Source organism: Aulonocara stuartgranti, assembly GCF_965226115.1.
Source record: "Aulonocara stuartgranti genome assembly, chromosome: 20".
NCBI classification, from domain to species: domain Eukaryota; kingdom Metazoa; phylum Chordata; class Actinopteri; order Cichliformes; family Cichlidae; genus Aulonocara; species Aulonocara stuartgranti.
This window is the reverse complement of record NC_138956.1, coordinates 30627423-30650112: the sequence shown is the minus strand read 5'-3', so window position 1 is coordinate 30650112 and position 22690 is coordinate 30627423. Positions and strand designations below refer to the sequence as shown.

Sequence of the window (22690 nt, the reverse complement as noted above, 5' to 3'; positions counted from 1 at the left end):
CGAGAGGCCCGTTCAGCCTCCTGTCTCCGCTGGAGGGCCCGAGGAGCCTGTCCAGCCGCCATCTGCGACCGCCTCGTCATCACCTGGCCCGGCTACATCCGCCTGTGCTTCTGCTACGCCTGGCCCGGCCTCAGCCTCTGCAACCTCGCCTGGCCCGGCCTCAGCCTCTGCAACCTCGCCTGGCCCGGCCTCAGCCTCTGCAACCTCGCCTGGCCCGGCCTCAGCCTCTGCAACCTCGCCTGGCCCGGCCTCAGCCTCTGCAACCTCGCCTGGCCCGGCCTCAGCCTCTGCAACCTCGCCTGGCCCGGCCTCAGCCTCTGCAACCTCGCCTGGCCCGGCCTCAGCCTCTGCAACCTCGCCTGGCCCGGCCTCAGCCTCTGCAACCTCGCCTGGCCCGGCCTCAGCCTCTGCAACCTCGCCTGGCCCGGCCTCAGCCTCTGCAACCTCGCCTGGCCCGGCCTCTTCAGAGCCTTCGCCTGGCCCGGCCTCCTCTTCAGAGCCTTCGTCTGCCGCGGCCTCCTCTTCAGAGCCTTCGTCTGCCGCGGCCTCCTCTTCAGAGCCTTCGTCTGCCGCGGCCTCCTCTTCAGAGCCTTCGTCTGCCGCGGCCTCCTCTTCAGAGCCTTCGTCTGCCGCGGCCTCCTCTTCAGAGCCTTCGTCTGCCGCGGCCTCCTCTTCAGAGCCTTCGTCTGCCGCGGCCTCCTCTTCAGAGCCTTCGTCTGCCGCGGCCTCCTCTTCAGAGCCTTCGTCTGGTCCAGCATCCTCATCAGCTGCCTCGTCTGGCCCTGCGCCCACCGGGCCATGGCCGGCACGCCTGGGACTGGAGGGCCGCCGCTGCCGTCCGCGCGGTCGGCCTCCTGAACTGCTCCGTCGTCTCCTTCGCCGCCGCCGCTGCCTTCCGCGCGGTCGGCCTCCTGAACTGCTCCGTCGTCTCCTTCGCCGCCGCCGTTGCCTTGCGCGCGGCCGGCCTCCTGAACTGTTTCCGCGTCGCCGCCGTTGCCTTGCGCACGGTCGGCCTCCTGAACTGTTTCCGCGTCTCCGCCGTTGCCTTCCGCACGGTCGGCCCCCTGAACTGCTCTGTGTTTTGGGTTGTTTTCTTGGGCTCCGGTGTTTTCTGTGCTCTTTGTTTTCTGTTCCGAGCCCTCCGTCCTGGGCCCCCGCCGCCCGCCCTGGGTTGTTTTCTGTTTGGTTTTGTTTTTCTGTGTTTGGGCTGTCTGGAGCCAGCCCTTGAGGGGGGGGTACTGTCACGGTCCTGGGTCTCCTGACCCAGCGTTTTTAGTTCTTTGTGATTTTCGTATTATTGTACTTGTGTGATTTATTCTATGGCTTCTAGTTTTGATCCCTTGCCCTTCATGTCTCCCTGTGTGCCCCTCTATGTATTTATGAGCCCTCGTCCCCTTTCGTGTTTATTCCGTGTCTCCCCTGCCTGTTACGTTGGTGTTCTACTCGTGCTCTCTCTCCTCCTGTCTGAACCTCTGTGCTCCCTGTTTCACCTCTCCCGCCAGTGTTCAGTTCACCCCGCCCTGTCTCGTTATGGCTATCAGTGTCACCTGTGTTCCCCGTGTGTTCCCACTCCCCTCGTTAACCCTCTGTGTATTTCTGTCTGCGTCTCCCTCTGTTCAGCGTGACGTCGTCCCTCATGTTGTGTGGATCTCCCTGTGTCTCTTCGCGTATGTTAGTTTACTTTTCCCAGTTTGGTTTTGTATTTCTTATGTTCTGCCATTCCAGCATTAAAGCTGTGATTTTGAGTTCATCCCCGTGTCTGTGAGTTTTGCGTTTGGGTCCTCCTCCTGCCTGCCACACAGCCGAGCCTTGACAGCTTCTGTGTTTAGCTTTATGGTAAATAATCTCTCTGTACAGTCTATAGCCGATTAGTCAATAGGCACACAATATATTTGCTGAGGAAAAAAAATTGATTGTTGATCAATTATTCGGTCATCGAACCTCAGCCTGGCTGCTTGTCGATGTGAAGATTTGCTGCTTTATGTCCCAAGAAGCTGAATACCGTAAATTGTAAAATAAAAATGAGCGTAACTCGTTCTAACAGATGCTTCTTTGCTGGTGGCTTTTTTTTCGTTTTTTTTCCAGAGAGGCTTGTGACAAAACCACATTTTCGTGTTATATTTAGAATCACTTTTGTTGTCTTTTGGTGCACACTGTAATTTCCATGTGAATGTTCGCAAACACACACACAGAGGGATGTGTGCATGCTGCTCCATCCTGCTGCCCGGAGCTTTGATGTGCATTAGTGAAGAGAAGATCTGGTATTTATAACCACTCAGCCATCCGTTTGACCTTGGATGCAGGAACGATACTAATATCTGCTTCCGTTCTTAGATGGGGTTCATTGATCATCCCTCCATTATACGTGTAGATTCGGCCGCGTGGAGTCGATCGCGGCTCAATAAGCAGCCTACACTTTGGATGGTGCTGCTCAGGTTTGTCAGTCGGCGTTCACAGCCCAGCGATGTTCGATAATCTTCCCGTAAACGCTTTGCAAACAGCTCCTGTTACACGAGGCCTGGTGGGTCTCTGCTGAGTTTTTATTTTTTATGTTTTTAAACTATTAGAAGCTACTGAACATTTCCAATCAGTGCTTTTAATTCTCTGTGCATTTGTTGAGTTCATATTTAAGGCTTGTTGTACTTCAATACTTGGGCCAATAACGTGACATTAAAATGATGCATTTTTTGGCACTTGACATTGGAGTTGGTGTCCACAAACATCTCTGCAATGTCTTAATATACGGTTCTAATCCATCAGTAACATGATGACACGTTTGTGAAACAGCTCACAGATTCTCAGTGTGTTTGTTTGTTTTTAAATGACTTCGGCTTCTCATCGTTTATTTTATAATGCAGCGATACAGCTTTTTCCCATGACCACCTTCAAGTCTGAGGCCATTGTTCTCAGCTAGAAAAGGGTGGAGTGGCTACTCCGGGTCAGGGATGCTTTGCTGCACCACATGGAGGAGTTTAAGTATCTTTTACATGAGTTAGGGAGGAAGAGAAGATGGCTATACCAGTCTGCTTGTCCAGAGAGGTGTGTGTGAAAGTAAAGCTGTTGATTTAAAGGTCAGTCTACCTCTCTAACCTCACCTATGGCCTCGAACTCCGAGCGATGACCAAAAAAATCGCTGATACAAACGATGAATTTTAGATTTCCCTGAAGGTCGGTGGGCTTCATCCTTAGAGATGAGGTGAGGAGTCATTTGTTAGGGACTCAGAGTAGGGCCACTACTCCTTCATATAGAAACCAGCAATCTGAGGTGGTTCAAGCATCTCCTGGGCACCTCCTGGGTGAGGTGTTGCAGGCGTGTCCTACTGGGCGGAGGGCGGAGGATACAGGAACTGGAGGAAGTTACTGGGCTTCTCTGCTTATGGGCTGGATGGATGGTATTTATAGGTTCATGTTAATCACTTTAAATTCTTCAGACTAGTCTCCTTTAAGCTCAGTGTAGGTCATTATTGCATGCTGCTGCTGTTTACCGGCTCCGTCTGAGTGCACCTCCTTTTGCTGCTCCTCACACACACTGTGTGTGTGACGTGTAGCTGACAAGAGACGGGTGAAGTGAAATAATAAAAATAACTGAGTTGACAACATAACGACGTGTTAGTGTAAGTGTAGTAAAAGCTTCCCGACAAGTGTCAAACCAAATATAATGAAAGAAGAAGTGAGAGAGAGACAAACGGTCGTTCTTGTATCTTTTCAGCCACTCACTCGACCTCAGTTTGTGGTTAAGTGAAAAACTTTTATACAAATAGAAGTTGTTGATATATCAGCTTAAATTTCTCTAAACTGCTGACCTTTGCTGTTTCCTTCATGTTGCATGAGTTTCTCTGCTGCAAACTGTTTGTCACTCATAACCAATCCAGCTTTACAGCAACCAACTGGAGCTTTATAGCATTTTCTTCCAAAATAAAAGTCCCCCATTTTTCTCTGTTAATATTGTAGTGACAAACACACATTTTATAGAATATTGAAAGGGATACCCTCTCTTTAAGTTTAAAAACTAAAAAGTTACACCCCATCCACGTCCTTTTTTTTACTCGTCACAAACAAGGAAATACTTCATCTCAGTCACTGGTGGGAACAGCAAACCCAGTTTCATGCTGCAGGTGTCTAAAGTTAAATTATTTTCACTTTAATAAAGAAGTTTGGTAATAATTTTTCTCTTTCCATCACTTTTTGCTGCACTCGGCATGAGTCTGTCAACAGGAGGGCGCAGTGCTGCGAAGCTGGAGGCGTGCAGCAGTCGCCTGGAGCTCTTCTTCTAACAGCTCACCGTGGCTCCTTCTCTGACTGTTACTAATGCAGAAATCTCAGACTGATTCACTGATGGCTGTAAGCTCACTGCTGACGAGCACCTCGCATTTCCTGTGGCTACTTTATAATGAGCATCAACTCGGGTTTCGATAGCAGCAGAAGAAAATGTTCTGTTTGCTTCAATGATGGCTTTTCTGGGAATGTCGCCGCCAACGCTAGTTGTTAATCCTTAAAATTTATAAGCTTTGCAATACTTTCATCATTAGCTTAGGCTAATCATTATCGTTGTATTACCTCAGCAGGCCATAGATGGTGAATCCTAGTCTCAAACTTCAGATTGTGGCCACTGCCGTGTTAGTTTGCAGAGGTCTGGATAGAGGATGGAGGCTACGGTGGAAGTCTGAGGACTGGGACTCAAGTCTGAGGTCCAGTCAAGTGGCCATGAGAGGAACTGCATTTGCACTCTTACACTGGCTTCATTTCTCAGCCCTCGACGTTGCAGTTTAGATTTAACTGGTGTTTTGTTTTGTTTTTTCAAAAAATGGCAGTTGTCACTTTATCAGCTAGTTGGTGATACTCTGCTGCATTTAGCAACCAAAACAAGAATAGAATAGAATAGAATAGAATAATCCTTTAATTGTCCCAAAAGGGGGAAATTTGGTTGTAACAGCAGCAAAAAAACACATATACAAACAGAACAGGACACAGGACATAGAACAGAAACACACACATTTTTTTACATATTTACATCATGGACAATAGTTACCAAAACAGAGTACTGTACAGTTATTAAAATTAAAGTACAGATAAGTGTTTAAATAGTCAAGAATATTTAGAATAATTGGAAAAGAACAGATTGTATATTATAAAAAGTAGAAATGTAACTTCCAATAAGTTAGTATATATATATATATGTTGAAAACTGATTAAAAAGGAAGAATCAGGTGTAACTTTGTGTAAAAAACACTAATAAAGGAGTGGAAGGACATAGCTTTTACCTAACCATAGTCATCGGGAGTAAATCGTGTGTTTCTTTGGGACTATTTTCAGCCTTGGATTAATCCAGATTTGTTTCTCCGGTGAGTATTTATAGCAGCAGGAGGGTGTATATAGGGCTGACGGTAGAGAGCAAAGGCGTCACCCTGTATAACAGTAAGGGTGAAGTGGTGTGGATAGCGCAGTGAATATTACCTGAACTGTTTTGGTTGAATAATAAAGAAAGATTTCAAATAATACGACCTTACATGCCAACTTCAGGTTTTCAGGCTCAAAATATGTTTCAGGAAACAGAACTGAGGTTGGACACTGTGCCCTGAATATTAGAGCCTCTCTGCATGCGTTAAGTGCACACGGCGGTTTGTTTGTGTGTCACCTGTCCGTGTCAGGAAGACAGGAAAGTGTGCCAGGTCCTGATTGGCCTCCAGCCACAGAATCAGCCTTGTTTCATCCGCTCTAATGACTCTTTAAGATGTGGCTTTTGGATCTGGGTCCACTTTGTCACACCTACTTCCTGTCTCTCTCTCTCTCTGTACTCTGAGACACACCTGGAGCCGTGCCTGATGGACTGGTGCTCAGCCATATGCCCCGCAGTGTGCCATGCTCGCAGACTCGGGCAGCCGGTTTGCTCAGCGTGGAGCTGCACGTCGATCTGTGGATTTACTGAAGCAGTGCAATATGGACACAAAGGCTTATCTCTGTCCAGAGTGTCTGAAACAACGCAGGATCCATGGATTAATGCATTTGTGGAGCGATCCTCGATATGTAGTAGGTACTGCGATGCGGAGGCAGTAACAGGCTGCTCACGCGTGGAGTGTAGAGGGCTTCACTCTGAAGTGGTGTTGAAACGAGACGCTGCTGCTGTCAGAGTACAGACAGAGTTTAATGGTGGTAATAACGTTAACGTCACTCCTGGAGATGAAAACAGGGTTTGATGTAAAACAGGCCTCGGTGCAGTTTACTGGTATCCCCGGTGTTTGTTTTGGTTTGCTTGGAGAGCCAGACGGGTGGAGTTTACAGCAACAGCACAAATAAGACGCAGGCAGCAGGAACTGAGACAACATGAAATGACTGATTGATTAACAGCAGTGTGTCAGACGTGACAATTTCATGGTTTCCTTTTTATTCACCATGCATACAACAAATCGGACGATAAGGGTTATTTTTAGTATTTATTGCTGGGCAGAAGTTGTTGAGTTGGTCTGTGTTTGGATTGTGAGTCGAAAGAAGTGCTTCAGTTACTTCACGACTCTTTAGTTTAAAAAAATATATGTAAATCAAACACTCTCTGTTTCATTGCTTTCAAATTACTCCACATCATCACCTAAGAGATTGCCAGTTAACATCACAACTGTCAGTTTGTCATTTTATTTATTTTTCTCTGTATTTTTTGACAGCTCAGAGCTGCAAACTTTAACATTTCCATTTCTGAAAGCACAGAAGGATGGGCTCAATCTTGCTGGTGCCTCATTATGACTTATTTTGGTCTACACTGTGTGATTTCTCCACAAATAAGATGAACTGTATGTAGACGCCCCACCGAGCGACTGACGTTTTTGGTCTCATGCTTTCAGATTAATCGTAATGTGGTAACAACCTTCATTTCTTGCAGATGAAAACAATGTCTGATGAGACAGAACAGAGAATGTGCGACGAGGATTTTGGTTCGGACGAGGAAGGCGAGGAGGGAGACGTGGAGTCTTACCTGGAGGACAACAGCAGCGAGCTCATGGACCGACTGAGAGAGCTGGAGGTGAGGGAGCGAAAGACTCGCCGTCCTCTTTGGGATCATTGACAACTCAAACCACCTCCACCAGTGGCAGCGACACACGTTTGTCTGCTGTTTCCCGTTAGTTCTGTGGAGATTTCTTACATACAAAAGCAACTGCAGGCAATAAATTGTCATTGATGTTGGTATTATTTTAGACCACACAATCTGGGCCATAAGAGACAATTCAAGCGGTCGTTTTGGGTGCACAGCTCTGGCTACATAAACCCAGATGTTGAATGTTGACTTTGTGAAGGCTTCAAATTGAAATTTAAAATGTAAAAATAAATCTAAAGGTGGTGATATCAAAGGACAGAAACTGCTCACAAAGACTGCAATGATTTATTGATATTGATTTAAGTTTACACTTCTTTGCTAATGTTCTAAAGGACAAAGTTACAGTTATTCACTTTCTTGCTGATAGATGAGCACATTGCACACTCCAGTATAACTCTACAGGTAGCAGCTGGTTAGCTTTGACTGGAATTGCGGAAGCTACTCACCACCTAGCTCTCCTTAAAGCTAACAAAATCTTTTTGTTGGGGATTAGCAGGCTGCTTGAAGGAAGCTTGCCTTGATACGTTTATCGATGTGACATATTTACATGTGTCCACGTGGGTGGATTTTAAAATAAATTGTTGAGGGTGGGAAGGTAATATGTGGCAAAAGCACCTGTGTTAGTGCAGACAAACCAGTAGCTTTACCCAGACTTCCTGTCTTCTCTCAAATAAAATAATCTAACTATGTTTGACCAAAATGATTTAATTCTAATATTTTGCTTTCTGGAGCATTATTAGCAGAATGGACGCAGAGACACACGTTTAAAACTTGAAGATATATATTTGCTTTTCATTGGGACTTTAAGCCACAAAAAACAGTGTGAAAACAGCCAATTGACATTTTACTGTGCCTAATCTTGCATACTGTTTCTTGACTGGAATCAGTAACTTCCTCAGGCCTCTTCTGTTTGAGTCTTGGTAATAAGCTCATTACACCAAATGTCAAATGGCTCCTAAAGGCTTTGCTTCTAACAGGTTTTTCTGGTTGGATGATAATGAAAACATCTAAATTGTGTTTTATGTTGCAACATCTGTTTTTTTGCATTGTAATGTTATATGTGGGAAATTACTGCACTGGACTGCAGTGGTAGTTTTGGTGTCTGCTGGGTACTAAGCATATACTGGGACCTTTGAATGTTTTTTTTTCATGTTTACATGATTTATTCATCATTTGCTTCGCAGGCAGAGAATTCAGCTCTCGTGCTGGCCAATGAGAGTCAGAGAGAAGCTTACGAGAGATGCTTGGATGAGGTGAGTCCACGATGAAAGTTATAAAATCTGCAAAGTCACTCACGAAACGTAAACTCATGTAAATGCTTTCTCACGCTATCAGGTTGCCAACCATGTGGTCCAAGCTCTGCTGAATCAAAAGGTAACTTAAAGTTAAATATCTATATTTAGGTTTGATTTATCTTGGATTATAGACTCAGCGCCATCCATCGTGTCTCACTGCTCTGTGTCTGTGAACAGGATCTGAGGGAGGAGTGCATCAAGCTGAAGATGTTGGTGTTTGACCTGGAGAGACAGAACCGAGCGCTGTGTGAGCTTTTTCAGCAGAAACTACCCAACCACCCCACCGCTCACTACCAGGTAACAAACTCCGTTTCTTCTCTATTTAGACAAAAAAATACTGAATACGTAACTAGAAATAACCGAGTTTATGAGATCTCTGTAGCTGCACTTTATTTCTGCTGCAGGCTGCACAAAGCTTAGCCGGCAGGCTGTGAGTGCACTGATGGTTCTGTTTCTGCTGGTGTGCATATTGCAAATTAAATGAGCTAGAGGCATGAGTCTGTGTGCAGAGCCATCTCTGCAGTCCCACCAGTATGAAAGCATCAGATTCCCAGTGCAGAACTTGCAGAACACTAAGGAAAATATTTTTTTCTTCAGCCACTCCTATACTCATAACCTGCTGTGTTTGGAGCTGCTGGTAAACATAAAATAGAGGACTGAGTCTTTGTGCCGGACCATCTCTAAAGTCGCCTTTACAGCCGCAGGATTTCTAAGCGGCAAAGATTGTTGCATCAGTTGGAAAACAAAAGACATTTTTACCAAAGACTGTAACAGAAACCCTCCATTGTGTTTCTATAATTCCTGTGTTACGTATTTGTTACGACACACAGTATTAAAATGCGTCACTGTTCCTAATTTTCTGTCATGTATACATTTCATATATACTGTTTATACATGAAAATTATGAGGTCATTGTATCTACAAGTAATTCCAACAAGTAATTCCCTGTTTCAGACATTTTTTTCTCCTCTTTTCTGTATGATGTCGGTCCCTGATATGGTCATCTCGGGCACAGGGCTCTGGCTAAACGTCCACCTATTGTTCAAACTTGTGTTTGAGAATGTTGGCTTAAAGGGAGAGGAGATATAATGGCTCGTTTCAGAGAGCAGGTGCACCAAAGGCTCGGTATGAGATAAATGAAGATTATCTTGAAGTGTAAGAGTCCAATAATAATAATATAGACCTGGAAAACATTAAAGGTCCACCTTAAAAGAAGATTGCTGTGAAGCAAATGTCCCTTATGGTTATGGTTCTGTGTTCGTGTCACTATTGACAGTGTGTGAAGTAAAATCACAAAGCAAACACCTGAATCTAGGACCCAAGTGGCTATCAGCTGGACTGGATTTTATCCAGTACGTTTTTATGAGTTTGCCAGTTGTGGAGATTTAATGTCTGCTTTCTTTTGAATATAATGGAACTAAATGGCACTTTGCTGATATTTATTTATCCTAAGTCCCGAACTCTTCCACCAGCATGCATTGTTAATTTCTCTTTGATATTTGGGCTGATTGGGACGGGATGAATGTAAAAATAAAGACTTACCAGATTTTTTTAACCTAATTTTTATTTCTAAGAAAGATGAGAGCCACATATGAGGATATTCGTTTAAAATTTTGATGGAACAGTAGCAGTATAATGTCCTCATAAGTGGATATCGGGCCCTTGTAGAGCAAAATTGAGTATTCTGGTCTAAATAACCCAAAATGTGATGTCCACATATGTGGACGCCAGGTCCTAGGAGGTTAAAAAGCATGCATGCTTTTTGTTATGATGATCTGATTTATCAAAAAGACCTTGTTGTAAACACTTTTTTCTTTCTATAGTTTCCATTTGCCAACCAAAACAAGCACCCATGTAGCTAATATTACAGCTCAGCTGAGGGAAATGCACTCGATACCTACATCCTGTTGCACTGTTGCTGGTGGATGAGCAGCAATGCGCTTCCTTCAGCGATAAAGTTGGCAGATGTTATTTTGATAGAAGGAAAATAGTTGCTTTAGAAAACTAGTCACAATGAGTTTTGTATTGTTTAGTTTAGTTCAGTTTTTTATAAGCCCGGGTCATTATTTCTGGAAAGACACTGCTGCGGAGTATATTTTTAGTGGTCTGAACACCACTCGCTGAGTGCTTTTTAGCTCCATTATCGTCAAGAAATGGCACACGTCTTTGCCTTTGTTCCATATTTATCCCCCACTTGCCACCCTCTCAGTGCTTCTCACATTGCAAATCCATAATAAATAAAGTTAGAATTTTTCACTCATCATTCTAACATGTCTTGTCTTTGCCTGCACTTCCTTCTTTCCTCAGCGTGGTTCTTAAATTATATCTTTACTTTGATTTCTTTTCTCTACCAGCCTTAACAGGCAGGACTGCACACTCAGTCAGTTTGCAGTTTGTCTGCAAACTGTCACAGCGGCGCTCATTTGAACTACTTTAACTGCTTAATAACGGAATTTAATAATTGATTATATTTTATTGGGGTTTTTTAATGCAAGGTATCCAATAATGTCTCAGTATATTTTAAGAACCTGTGTGTTAGTGCAGCGCTGAAGCTGCTGATTTTTCGTTATTTTTCCAACGACAGTGGGCCTGTACGGAGCTCGCTCTTTTCACCTGTACTCTAAATAGTTTCTGCCGATGCCAGGACAATGTAGCTCTCAGTCGTCTGTGTATATAATAGCCTGTAGCATATACAGTCTCATCATAATTGCCTCATGAATCTCCTGTTACAGGTTCAGGCGGGACCGCTCCCAGACTACAATGCACAGCTGCACAATGACTCGGCCAAACAGGTGGAGCCGGCACAGACTGAAGCACAAGCCAAGGTGACTGTTACAAACCATAAGAGCCTCTGAATCAGACAAAAATCCCCATCTGCGTGTGATGTTTGAACCGCTCTGACATTTGCTTTGCTTTCAACTATTGTGCTTTAAAAAAAGACTCCACTTCTAATCTCCCTCGCCCTCTTTCCTGTACGCATGCACTCAAAGGTCCCGATGAATTAAGCTGTTTGGCTCTCTCCGTGAACTGTATACTGATGGTAATCTGTGTCTGTCCACAGGGAAATGGCTACCGCACACAACATGCCTCGCCGGGCCCTCGTGGCCCCGCCGCCAACATGGAGGCCCTGTCTCCCTTCTTCAAGAAGAAAGCACACATCCTGGAGGTCCTGCGCAAGATGGAGGAGACAGACCCCCTCAAGTTCCACCCATCCACGACGAGCTTGTCTTTCTGCGACTACAGCCAGGTGCTCATGTCCACAGAGGCTGTTTTGGCTTCTGCGGACCCCCTCCCGCTGCAGTGCAAATCCCACCACACACACTGCCACTGCTCCTGCTCGGACACAGACACACACCAGCATGTGAATGGTGACGGAGCAGTGAAGTGTGAGGGGGGGAACACCTGCTGTTTACACTGCAAGAGGAGCCCAGAGAGCCCTCCAAAGCCATGCAACCATGTCTGTAGTCCTTCAAAAGCCACCCAGAGCCATATAGTTCCTGCAGCTGCTATGAGTGAATGTCACAGTAAGACCAGAGCGGGAGAGTCTAAACAGAGCACCAAGAATGAAGCCAACCAGCAACCAGCGGGCGCCGCCGCCCACTCATCCATCGCAGAAGCAGCCAGTCAGAATCTGGAAGGAGAGGAGGATAACTCGGAGCTAAACGCTAGTGCCTCTGAAGAGCTCACTGGTTTCTGTGCCACCTCCCACCTGCCTAGTTCTGCACAGGAGGCCCACTGTGACTTGGATACAAGCGATGGCGTTCCCAATGGTTTGGCGCTCTCATTTGGTGATGAACCCTCAGCCGTCCCTGAGAAAGACGGCACAGATCCGGAGGCTTCCTGTGTAAGAGCCAGCGCATCCGTCAGCCCCAGTCCCTCCTGTCTCAGCGACGTTAAAGCCGCTGCTATCAACTCCCCATCCAAACTGCTCAAGTTCTTAAAGATTCCCTCGATGGGGGAGAAGTCGCAGGCTCCCACCTCTTCTGTCCGCCTGAGCCCTCAGCTCACTCGCAACTCCAGGATCCCCTGCCGCACCAATAACTACGAGGTTTACCACTCGCCTGTTCCCACACGCAGAGCGACCACCACTGAGAGGTGCAGGCAGCCCCCTCCTCCACCCGCCCGGTCCGAGTCGTACCCCGCCACACACTCGGCACCAACTTCCCCTCCACAGCCCGAAGACACCTGCTCCCCACCCGCTAAGGAAATAAGCTATAGCAGCCTGTCTGCACCTAAACCCACTGTGGGCTCAAAGATCGGCGCTCCCTCCTCCTCACCCAAAGTTTCTCAGAGGGTCCCTCATTATGAAAATGTCTGTGACATGTCCATCGGCTCTAAAGAGGAGGAACCAACCCAGGGTCAGGAGAAAAGAACCACTCTTCCATCTCAAACTAAGGCAAACGCTGGTGAGAGGAAGCTTGTTAAATCGCTACCAGAAAGCGTCCTGAATCCCGCGCCTCAGCGAAAGCAGTCGTCCTCATCGACATCAGAGTCTACATCAGATGATGAAGAGGATTCAGACAGCCCTGTGTGGGTTAATCATCACAGCCTACCCAACTCCTCTGCCCTCAGCAAAGCTCAGAGCAAAACTAACTACTCACAAACCAGAGAGAAGCAGGATGGGCACACACGGGAGGTGAACATAGCGAGCTCTGAGGTCACTCAGGGTCCGCCTGCACCTCCAACCAGGAGGAGTGACTCCTCGTCCATTCCCAAGAGGCCTACGGTTGGGGCGGCGAGATCTCAGGCCGACTCGAGTCACCACGCTTTCAAAGACAGACTGGCTGCGCTCGGCAAGCTGAGGAGCTCGGAGGATTTACAAGGCGGCCTCAGGCCCACTGATGCGGTGAATGAAGGCACCTACGGAGAAGAAAGAGGCAAGACGGCAGAGATCCACAAGGAGGAACAGAGACATTCAAAGTTCACAGACTCTTCGGACGGTAAGCCTAAAGGTAGCAGTGGTGGTTTGAAGTATCCGGGGTCATCTCAGCTCTATGAGCAGCCAGTAAAATCTTCTGGTCCCGCACTGGTTAAACAAGAACTCTGTGTGACCAAGCCAGAGGGACCGAAGAGTAAAATGGGCCTGCCGTCACCCAACACAGATGCTCCCCAGGTACTACGCAACAACATCAAGTGTCCTGGCTCCCTGAATCTGGCCTACAACGTTAAAGCCAGCATCGCTCCTCACAGTAGCAACAGCCCCAACAAAATCCCTCCAAAGTCACCGTCCAAACCTTGCCAAGGCCCGTCCGTCCACAGAGGGGGCAAGTCCGCAGAGGCCCCGCGTTACTCGTCCAAGTCAGAGGAGAGGACCAAGATCAGCGGGAAAGGGAAAAAGAATCCAATGTACGGAGACAGCCTCCCGCCTCCTCCTCCGAGACCTCCGGCATCTGAGGTGGAGAAGCCGTCGCTGCCGGTCTCCACCCTGCAATCCGCCATCGAGCAGAAGGTGATGAAGGGCATCGAGGAGAACGTGCTGAAACTTCAGGAGCAGGACAGAGGAGGGCAGGGCGGAGAGGTCAAGCAGAAGGCCTCCAACGGCATCGCGAGCTGGTTCGGCCTGAAGAAGAGCAAACTCCCCGCGCTGAGCCGCAAGACCGACGGCACTAAAGCAAAGGAGGAGAAGAAGGAGTGGAAGATAAACATTCCCTCGGTCGGCAGGGACTCTGTGAAAATGGCCTCCAGGTGTAAAGAAGGCGTGGAAGGTCTGAACATCTCGACTCTGATGGAGAAGGCTGAGGGGCTGAGGAGAGCCCTGGAGGAGGAGCGGGCCTATGTGGAGAGATCAGGCAGGGGTCACTCGTGTGAGGTGGTGATGGATCAAGCTCAGGGACAGCTGGCGGTCATGTACAGGGGAGCGCGCTCTGACAACTTCATGCAACAGCTGCTAAACAGGTGAGGACTCAAGAAAGGACATCAGAGATGTAATATTTTAAGAAAGTACACTTCTTCTTTCTTCCTGGCAGAGATGTAAGCCGCTTTTAGTACATGCAAAATCAATTATAGATGTTCGTCTCAACTCAAGAATTATTTTCTGTAGAAGCCAAGTAGCATTTGAATACTAATCGCAAGCACCAGTCTGGAGCAGCTTTTTGCATATGTATATATATCCAGGGATTAAGATCACTGTAAACATCCTTTAAAACAAGAAACTGCTGAAATACGACAACTTGCACTGAGTGCTGGGAGATTTTATTTAATGTTAGTCTTTCAAAAAAAAGTTAATCAGTAATAATCTGACCAGCTCCCCTTGTCCTTTTTATTTATTAACTTTCATTAATACCACATACCTTGAATAATGAATGAAAGGTAGCCCAGTCTTCTGCCTAGTAAATGATGAAATTCACGGTGCAGACAGTGCAAGTGTCCTCCTGCATGCTGATGACGGTCATTAATTAAATACGTTTTAAAATCCATAATTAATGCAGGAAGAAAACAGGAAACTTTCCACTGAGATATATCATGAATCTTTCCCAGCGTTTTCCAGCAGTGACAGCTCTTCCTCTCCTACACCAACTATCACATGAATGCTGCTTTTTATGTAAAACGTCTTCAATGTCTAAATAAAGGAATCAAAGACGTCGTCATTATTTTTTTTTAATCAGCCTGTGTGTGGTTTAAAAACAAAACAAATCCAAGCTGTGTAAACCGTGTACAGCTAGAGCCCACTTCCTTGTATGTGTGCAAAGACTTGGCCAATAAAGCCGTTTCTGACTCTAAATGTAGAGTGGACGGAAAGGAGATGATCAGCGTGCCCCAGCGACGGCTGTCGTTCGACTGTAAGACGTCGAAGCCGGTGTTCACCCAGCAGAGCGACATCATCAGTCACACCACCAGTCACGACGACATGGAGAAGGTATTTCTTTACTTATTAATCTGCAGTTCAGAGACTAACAGAGTTTAAAAGAAACCTAAGGGAGGACATTAAAAACGGAGCTCTCTTTCATCGAGTCGAATCTGTTTACACTGAACCGACTTTCAAGTCTAAACCTGGCATCTAATTTGTTAGACTTGTCTCCTGCATTGAGATTTGAAGATTTCCGCACAGTCACGGCTCTTTCTGCATCTCTGTTGTTCTTTCATGCAGGGATCAGAAAGAATCGGCAAGATCACATCAGATGAAAACCTCGCAGATTCAGTTCACTCTCAACACTTTGCAGGTAAGATAAGTCTGCCGGGAGTCTAAAAAGGTTTGCAGCCTTTGTGGAGGATCAAAATAGACTTAGGTGGAAGTCACAGGGAAGTAAGGTTAATAAGAAATTCACAGAGAGGAAGGGAAGTAGGTAAATTAAATGCAAAAAAGAAAGAAAAGTGATAACAATATAAACTATGTGTACGTTCAGATGAAAAATGAAACTATTTTGAGTATTTCTGCTACTTAATCTTTCATATATCTACCCTGATACATTTTAGAGAGAAAATATTGCACTTTTAATATAAAGTTGCTATTTACTTTGCTTGTGCGCAGTGGCCTAGCTTAGCTTCACACCAACAGGATGCAATATTAAAATGTTGCTTTTGTGATAAGGAATATGGAAATAAACACTGCTACTGTGATCCTACGAGCCCTTCCTCAGATTGGAACATTTTACCAAACTTTGCTGAACACATTTCGATGTTATGCAATAGTATTAGAGCTTATATAATATTAGATATTATACATTTTAAATATTATAAATATTGTCCCATCAGAGGTGAATGGGGATCCTCTACACCAGCTGAAGGATATTGAAGACTTACACAGTAGTCCAAAGACTTTCAAAATAAAAGAATTTGAACTAGTACCTTTCAACGGTCAATTAATTTTGTTTATCTTTTCGTGTCATCCGGGCTTCACATTCACAGTAAATGGATTGTGTTTGTTGCTTTCTCCTTCTCTGAGGACAGGATAGGGCAGCTGATGATTGCATTGAAAACTTGAGTATTAAAAAAAAGAAATATGGCGATTAGACATATCATTTTACGATCAACTTCAATACCTCTGTGAAATAGGTATCTCTCTCTAAACCACAGTAGATAATGTATTAATCCCCAATCATTTAATATCTGTACTTTTCACTGAGTACTTTTATTTTTTATAATTTAAGCATGTTTTTTGTAGATAATAATTACACACTTTTCCTTAAGGACTTTCAGTATTTTTGCGGTATTATTTGTGTAAATGATCACACATTCAGGCACTGAGAATCAGCGATGCTCCATGAGGGCGTGACTGAAACACTGAGGGGAAATAAGCTGCCTCACACCTTTGTTAGCATATCAAAGGTGAACAAACAGGGCACACCCCCGAGGGGAACTCATTCTGAGGCTGCAGTAAAAGAGCAAATAAATGAGGACGCCACCAATTTACACATTTGCTTTGTGAAGTTTTTTCTTTTTTTTTTTTTCTTCTAAATTCTTAAATTATGCAAGCAGTTCATTAATTCACATTTGCTGAATCTCCCTCCCCCGTGTTTTTCCTCCGCAGGCTCCGGTGCTTCCACCTACACCCTGGACAGCGGCATCGGTACGTTCCCTCTGCCCGACTGCAGTAGCGGTGTAGCTGCACGGGGCCTGTCTAAGACGAAGGGCGGAGCCGAGCACCACTCCGGCGGTGGCTCCCCAGGGAGAGCCGGACGGCGAGCTCGCACCCTGGACAGAGAGCTGACATCACAGGAGGACTGCTACGCTCCACACAAGCAGCTGATTCCCACCATTCAGTACGGGTCCGTGTTGGAGGGAAGAGGCTCAGCCGGCGTCATCCGCGAAGGTGTCAACACTCCGCCCCACTTAGACATAACAATAACAGATGGAAGAGGTCAGGTTGTTGGACAGTGTTACTTAAATGGGATCTGTTACGCCGATTCCCAGCCCTACGTTCATGTGTTTTAGGATGGTATGAGTGTAAATAAAAGCATAAAGAGGACACTAAGAAATATAGAATTATAAAGGAAACAGTATTAAAGAACTTTTATCCTCCAGAAACCACCAATATCCCTCTTAAATGTTTAGCTGGTTCATTTTGGGTCAAACCTTTTCTCTGCAAAGCCATGAAGCTCCAGTAGCATGGTTACAAAACACATTTATTCCCTTTTGTAGTAACCATTTTAGCCTAACACTTAAACAGTTTTAACCTTCCTCATGTTGGGAATTTCGACAAGTACTTGTGCTCTTAAATTCACTTCAGTAATAACCCACGGGAGAAAATCCTCGGCACAAGAAACACAAACTCATCTTTATTTGTTCCATCTGCAGACAAAGAGGCACATGGAGGGAACATGTTTTCGCCTCGCTCCAAGACTTGGACTTTCCCCAACCTGAAGACTCCAGCAGGACCTGCGGAGGTGTACCTGGCAGTGGAGGAGGAAGAGGAGGAGGCGGTATCCTTTGGATCACCATTCAGAGGGGTAGGCATACTGTGGTTTTACTGTTATTCAAATGCACCTTTTATCGTCTTCAAACGAAGTTGTGAGGACTGTTTTGTAGCACAGAAAGAGCTGCTGATGTACTCAGGCATAATGGATGTATTTCATTAACTAATGGTGAGAAATAACTGAAGAATGCAAAGATTTCTGATAGCTAAGGTCATGTGGAATCACCGCCTTTACTGTATGTTTAACAGCATCCACAGAAACCAACAAAAAGCCCTTCCTGAGTCAGAAAAACTCCTGACCGATGAGCTAATTTTTCTGTTTTGGTGCGCACATAACATCTGCACAAGACTCTGGTTCTGAGTCCACAGCAACATTTTTTTATTTATTTTTTGCAGTGGAAGCATCCATGACCTCATTTTCAGAGCACTTGTTGTTGCTAGGTTACAGAACTACGGTGGCCCTGAGGGGCATAGACGACAACAACAAAGGAGAAAACACAACGACGTTTCACTTTACGGGAAAGGTTAGGCACGGCACTTCTGCTGTTTGGCTGATCAATCAAGAGGTTATACTGTTGGTTGGTTTGCGACGCAGAAATCTCTTCTGCCATCAAATTAATCAACGCTTTTTTTTCTCGCTTCTACCTGCAGTGCTTGAGAGCAGCTGTGCACGTGTCAGGAGTTTGAAATCGTTTCCTGTTTTTACTGTGGTGAAGAAATTTCAATCTTTTGTCAGTTTTATCAGTTCCGGTGTTTGGAACACCTCTGCAGGGTTAGAAGCAACATTCAATTCAAGCAACACATGAAGAAAATGCTTTTGTTCGTAGATCATAAATAACTGGCTGGTCAGTAACAACCACGATCCTCTACCACGACTGACTATTGGGCCTGGAAGTGCTTTGGAAATTAATTTATTTCACTAATTTCAATTTATAATTATTGTAGCAAAAAAAATTTCACATTATCAGTAATAATGTGATATATCATTAGCAGTTTTTTGTTATTTTATTTCCTGTCAGTAAACATCATTATGAGCTTTATTTTATCCATATAACTTTATTACTTTACTATCATCCCGGACAAGGCCCCAGTTACAGGCCCTTTCTAGGGAAAAACGTCACAAAGAAGTGTTGCACAAAAACCTTGTGATTGCTTTGGTTGCTAGCAGATTGCTGCAGTTACCCATCCTCATGAAAGACATCGACTTGTCTGCAAATCGTATCTAACTAATTACTGCAACGCAAACAAGAAAGGGAGACTGTTCGCCTTCAAATTAAAAGCTGTACCTTACCGATTAAACCAAAGACGCCGCTTTTGCTTTGACTGAGTTTCTGGTTTGTGTCACACAGTCTCACAACCACTTAGTGAGAAATTACAAGTGTTTGCAGACAAGTTGGCATCTTCTATACACACTACAATGACTGTGGGAATCTGCTAGCAACAAAAGCAATCATAATGAGGTTTTTGACACAATACATGACAGCCAGTAACCCCTTGTCAACCAGTGGGGGAATAGTATTTTTTTCCTAGAGACCAGAAGTTTCTCAGAGGTAACTGACCTGACAAGGTTACATTGATATACTGATATTTTTATATTGATATTATTAAGCATTATTATTGATACTATGAGTTGATTCTGCTACCATAGTTGCTATTCTCCACAACTACTCACCACACACATCCCCCCCCTAATAACTGGTCTCTAAGCCTACATGACTGCACTAAACTGCAGTGACTCAATCAGACCATCCACAAACCTGAATAGGCTCCTGTGAGTCAAGGTGCAGGGCACAGTAGCACAGTTCCACAGAGGAGCTACTGTTTACCCAAATGTTTGGAACGCACACAAAAGGTGAGGAGCAACAAGAGGAGACAACAACTCAGCAAAGTAATGACTGTTTAACTGCGCCTGTATGACTAACAGTCTAATATACTGAGGGTTGTTTTTTGGGGGAGGGCGTTGTGGGAAACTGATTTCTGTTTGCATTTTATAGAAATGCTGTTGCTGTTAACTGTAATTGTCCTGCCATTGGAATGTTTACTGTATTGTCAAGTGCATACTTGTAACATGACAACCTGAATATAGTGACAGCCTTAGTTGACGGTGTTTCAAGTCCCAGCCTGCCTTGATTTCGATCAGCAGGTGAAAGAGAAGTGATGTTAACAAGTGTAGCACTGTTCCAAAACTATTTCACTGACGGCGTAAACTGGGGAAAGATAAAAGCTGAGGACTCCATGTGTCACTGACGCTGAGCTTTTTATAGAAAATTGTGCAAAAAACACTTCCTGTGGACACAAGCTCTTATCCTCCGCTGATCAAGACAACTCAAAGAAGATCAATTTTTCATCTGCAGTGAAACTCAAACTACCAGTCCCAGCTTTGACTAAGAAACTGAAGAATAAGAATGCAGAGACTAGAGACTAGTCCTTAGGAAGAACAACCAGAGAAGCTTTGAAGGTTATTATGCTTTCGTTAACGAGTGTTTAATGAGAATATTATTCTGTACTTAATGAAAAGTGCTTAGCAAGAGCATGAGAAAAAGACTTATCTGGGTCACTTACAGGCTGAAATCCTTTACAGGCAGTAAAAGAAGGGATACATTTTTAAATCTGCACTTACATCTTACATAATGTAAAAAAACACAGAGCCACATTCTCCCTGTACAAATTATTCATCAGCTGAATATTAAAAATTTACAGTTGGATGAATCCTGTAACCCACTTTTTTAGTGTCACCTGAAGGCGTTACATAAGACGACAGCACATGACCTTAAATGTTTCCCATCCTTCTGCTTCCTTTCAGAGCACGAAGGCCAGCGGCCCCTCCTCCAGCCGGGTGGTTGATCCAGGCAGCCTGCCCGTCCCCGCCCAATCGGGCATGAGCCGCCGGGGAAAGACGCGCACACCCAGCGTCCCCGAGATGAGCCGGGAGGCCGGGCTGGAGCTGCTCAGGGAGCGGCCAGAGGAAGCCCTATCCCCAAGTCGCCCTCAGGTCCTGGAGACTCCAGAGTCTCTGAGCGATTCTCTGTACGACAGTCTGTCATCCTGCGGCAGCCAAGGATGAAGCAGCCAAGGACGGGAGGAGGAGAGGGAGGAGGACGACGACGACGGGGAGGACGCGTCTCCTGGTCGATGGCTGCGCTGAGATGCTGCTGAGGAAAAGAAGACTGCTCCCCGTCGACATCCGCGAAGAAAAAACTGGTGACGTCTCATCAGCTGTTGTAACTGGAAAGATGGATTGATCTCCTCAGGATTTCCAATAAACGTGAAGCCAAAAGCCACCCAAATCGTATAGGTTGTTCACTTTTTCACGATCAGACTCGACTGTGGACACTTCTCTTTAAATCATGTGTACAGGACAACAAAACGCATGGCCAAGCTAATGAGCAGCACAAAAAGTTGTCACTCCCAGTTGTCGTTCGGTGACCTCTCTTTCGTTTCTCTCATCGTAGATGGAGCTTCGTCCCGTACGTCAGAAAAAATTGGCGAGGGGTTCAACAGATGGCGTACTGTACTGTATCAATACATCCATTCTATTCTTGGCATCATTTCACCGCATAATGTATTAAAAAAATAGAAAAAACCCCACAAAAAACATGGAGCGCCTTTTAAAAAAAATGAATGTTCATGTCTGTGACTCTTAATTGCGAAACTCATGCATCACGATTTTAAATGTATAAACGATTTTATTGATCATGTTGATATTGTTTTGCGGCCAAGGAAGGTTGTCAGAGTATGTTTGTTTTGAAATCATAATACATTTAAAGGTAATATATACCAGCAATAATAACATAGATAAGAGAAATGGCTACACTATTCAATGAATATGTATTTCTATTATTTATTTATTTTAAATGTTCATCATTTGCAGTCATCTTTTTTTTGTAATCTTTCTGTGAAAACTGCAGTTTCCTCGCTTAGTAGGTTATCTTCATATTTTGTGTTGCATCATCTCTATTGCCGTTTGTTCCCTAGCAAAAATAGAGGTCCTATGTACCTACTGCCGTTTTTCAACTTTCTAATTAAAATGTTTTGATTTAGTTTTGTCTGAGTCTTTTTTTTTTTTAGTAACTATATGAGGTTGTAGTAGCTTACAGACTTGGATCTGCAGTGTTATTTGCACAGTTGTGAAAAAGAGGTTTTATAGAACTCGGTGGAGTCCTGTGAAAAACGAATTACCCCCTTACTGTTTCTATAGAGGGTAACCAGCCAGGTTCTGCTAATCAAATTCACTGATCATCAGTGAGTGTGAGCACTTCTATGAAAGCAGAAGTTCAAGCAGTTTTTCTCATCTGTAGCATTCAGGTTTGTGTTGACATGTTGCCACAATCGTGCCAGAAGTGGACGTCACAGCAAACGCTCTCCAAGTGCCATATTTAGACAAAACTGCAAAAAACTGAAGAGCTGCTTCTCAGACTCTACAGGCCACAATTAACGTGTTCATTTTAAAGTTTATGACAAGACAATTAGAAAAAGACTGAACAAGTGCGGCTTGTTTGCTGCCATGCCTAAAAAGAGCATGGCAGCACGCTTTAGCTTTGAAAAGCTGCATTTGAGTAAACCGCAATACTTTGGAGTGGAGATGTTTGGTGGAGATGCACCGAGTCATACACAGCACAGTAGCACAAGCGGCTCATACTAACTGTTGCACGGTGGTAGGAGGGTGATGATTTTGGCCTGTTTTGCAGACACAGGACAGCACCTCGCGGTCATCGAGTCAGCCGTGCTCTTCTCTGTCTGACAAATAAACCGTGGCCCAAATGCAGTCATACAACAGGACAAAGAACTGAATCAACGACTTGTGATTGACAAATTGTTCACCTTTGAGTTAGTCACATCAACCTCTTATTCAGCGCATCCAGTTTCCAAACACAAAGACTGTAACGGCGAGAACATTCGTTTTAAGGCTTCAAAATCAGACCAATGAAGACGTATTTGACAGCAGGTCGGTGGGCTTTC

At 44.9% G+C, this 22690-nt stretch overlaps 1 protein-coding gene across 3 annotated transcripts in view; it reads left to right on the top strand.

Moving 5' to 3' along the window:
* The window catches only part of nckap5l (NCK-associated protein 5-like), a 62546-nt gene extending 40775 nt beyond the window's left edge, over positions 1–21771 (top strand). For all 3 annotated transcript variants that reach the window (XM_082517931.1, XM_082517930.1, XM_082517932.1), the window contains exons 3-13: positions 6872–7012; positions 8269–8337; positions 8420–8458; positions 8557–8676; positions 11112–11204; positions 11441–14274; positions 15106–15235; positions 15467–15539; positions 16847–17128; positions 17614–17765; positions 20535–21771. In XM_082517931.1, the coding sequence (XP_082374057.1) occupies positions 6872–7012; positions 8269–8337; positions 8420–8458; positions 8557–8676; positions 11112–11204; positions 11441–14274; positions 15106–15235; positions 15467–15539; positions 16847–17128; positions 17614–17765; positions 20535–20795 (4194 nt within the window). In that variant the 3' untranslated portion in view covers positions 20796–21771. The remainder of the gene's footprint in view (positions 1–6871; positions 7013–8268; positions 8338–8419; positions 8459–8556; positions 8677–11111; positions 11205–11440; positions 14275–15105; positions 15236–15466; positions 15540–16846; positions 17129–17613; positions 17766–20534) is intronic.
* The last annotated feature ends 919 nt before the right edge of the window (positions 21772–22690 follow it).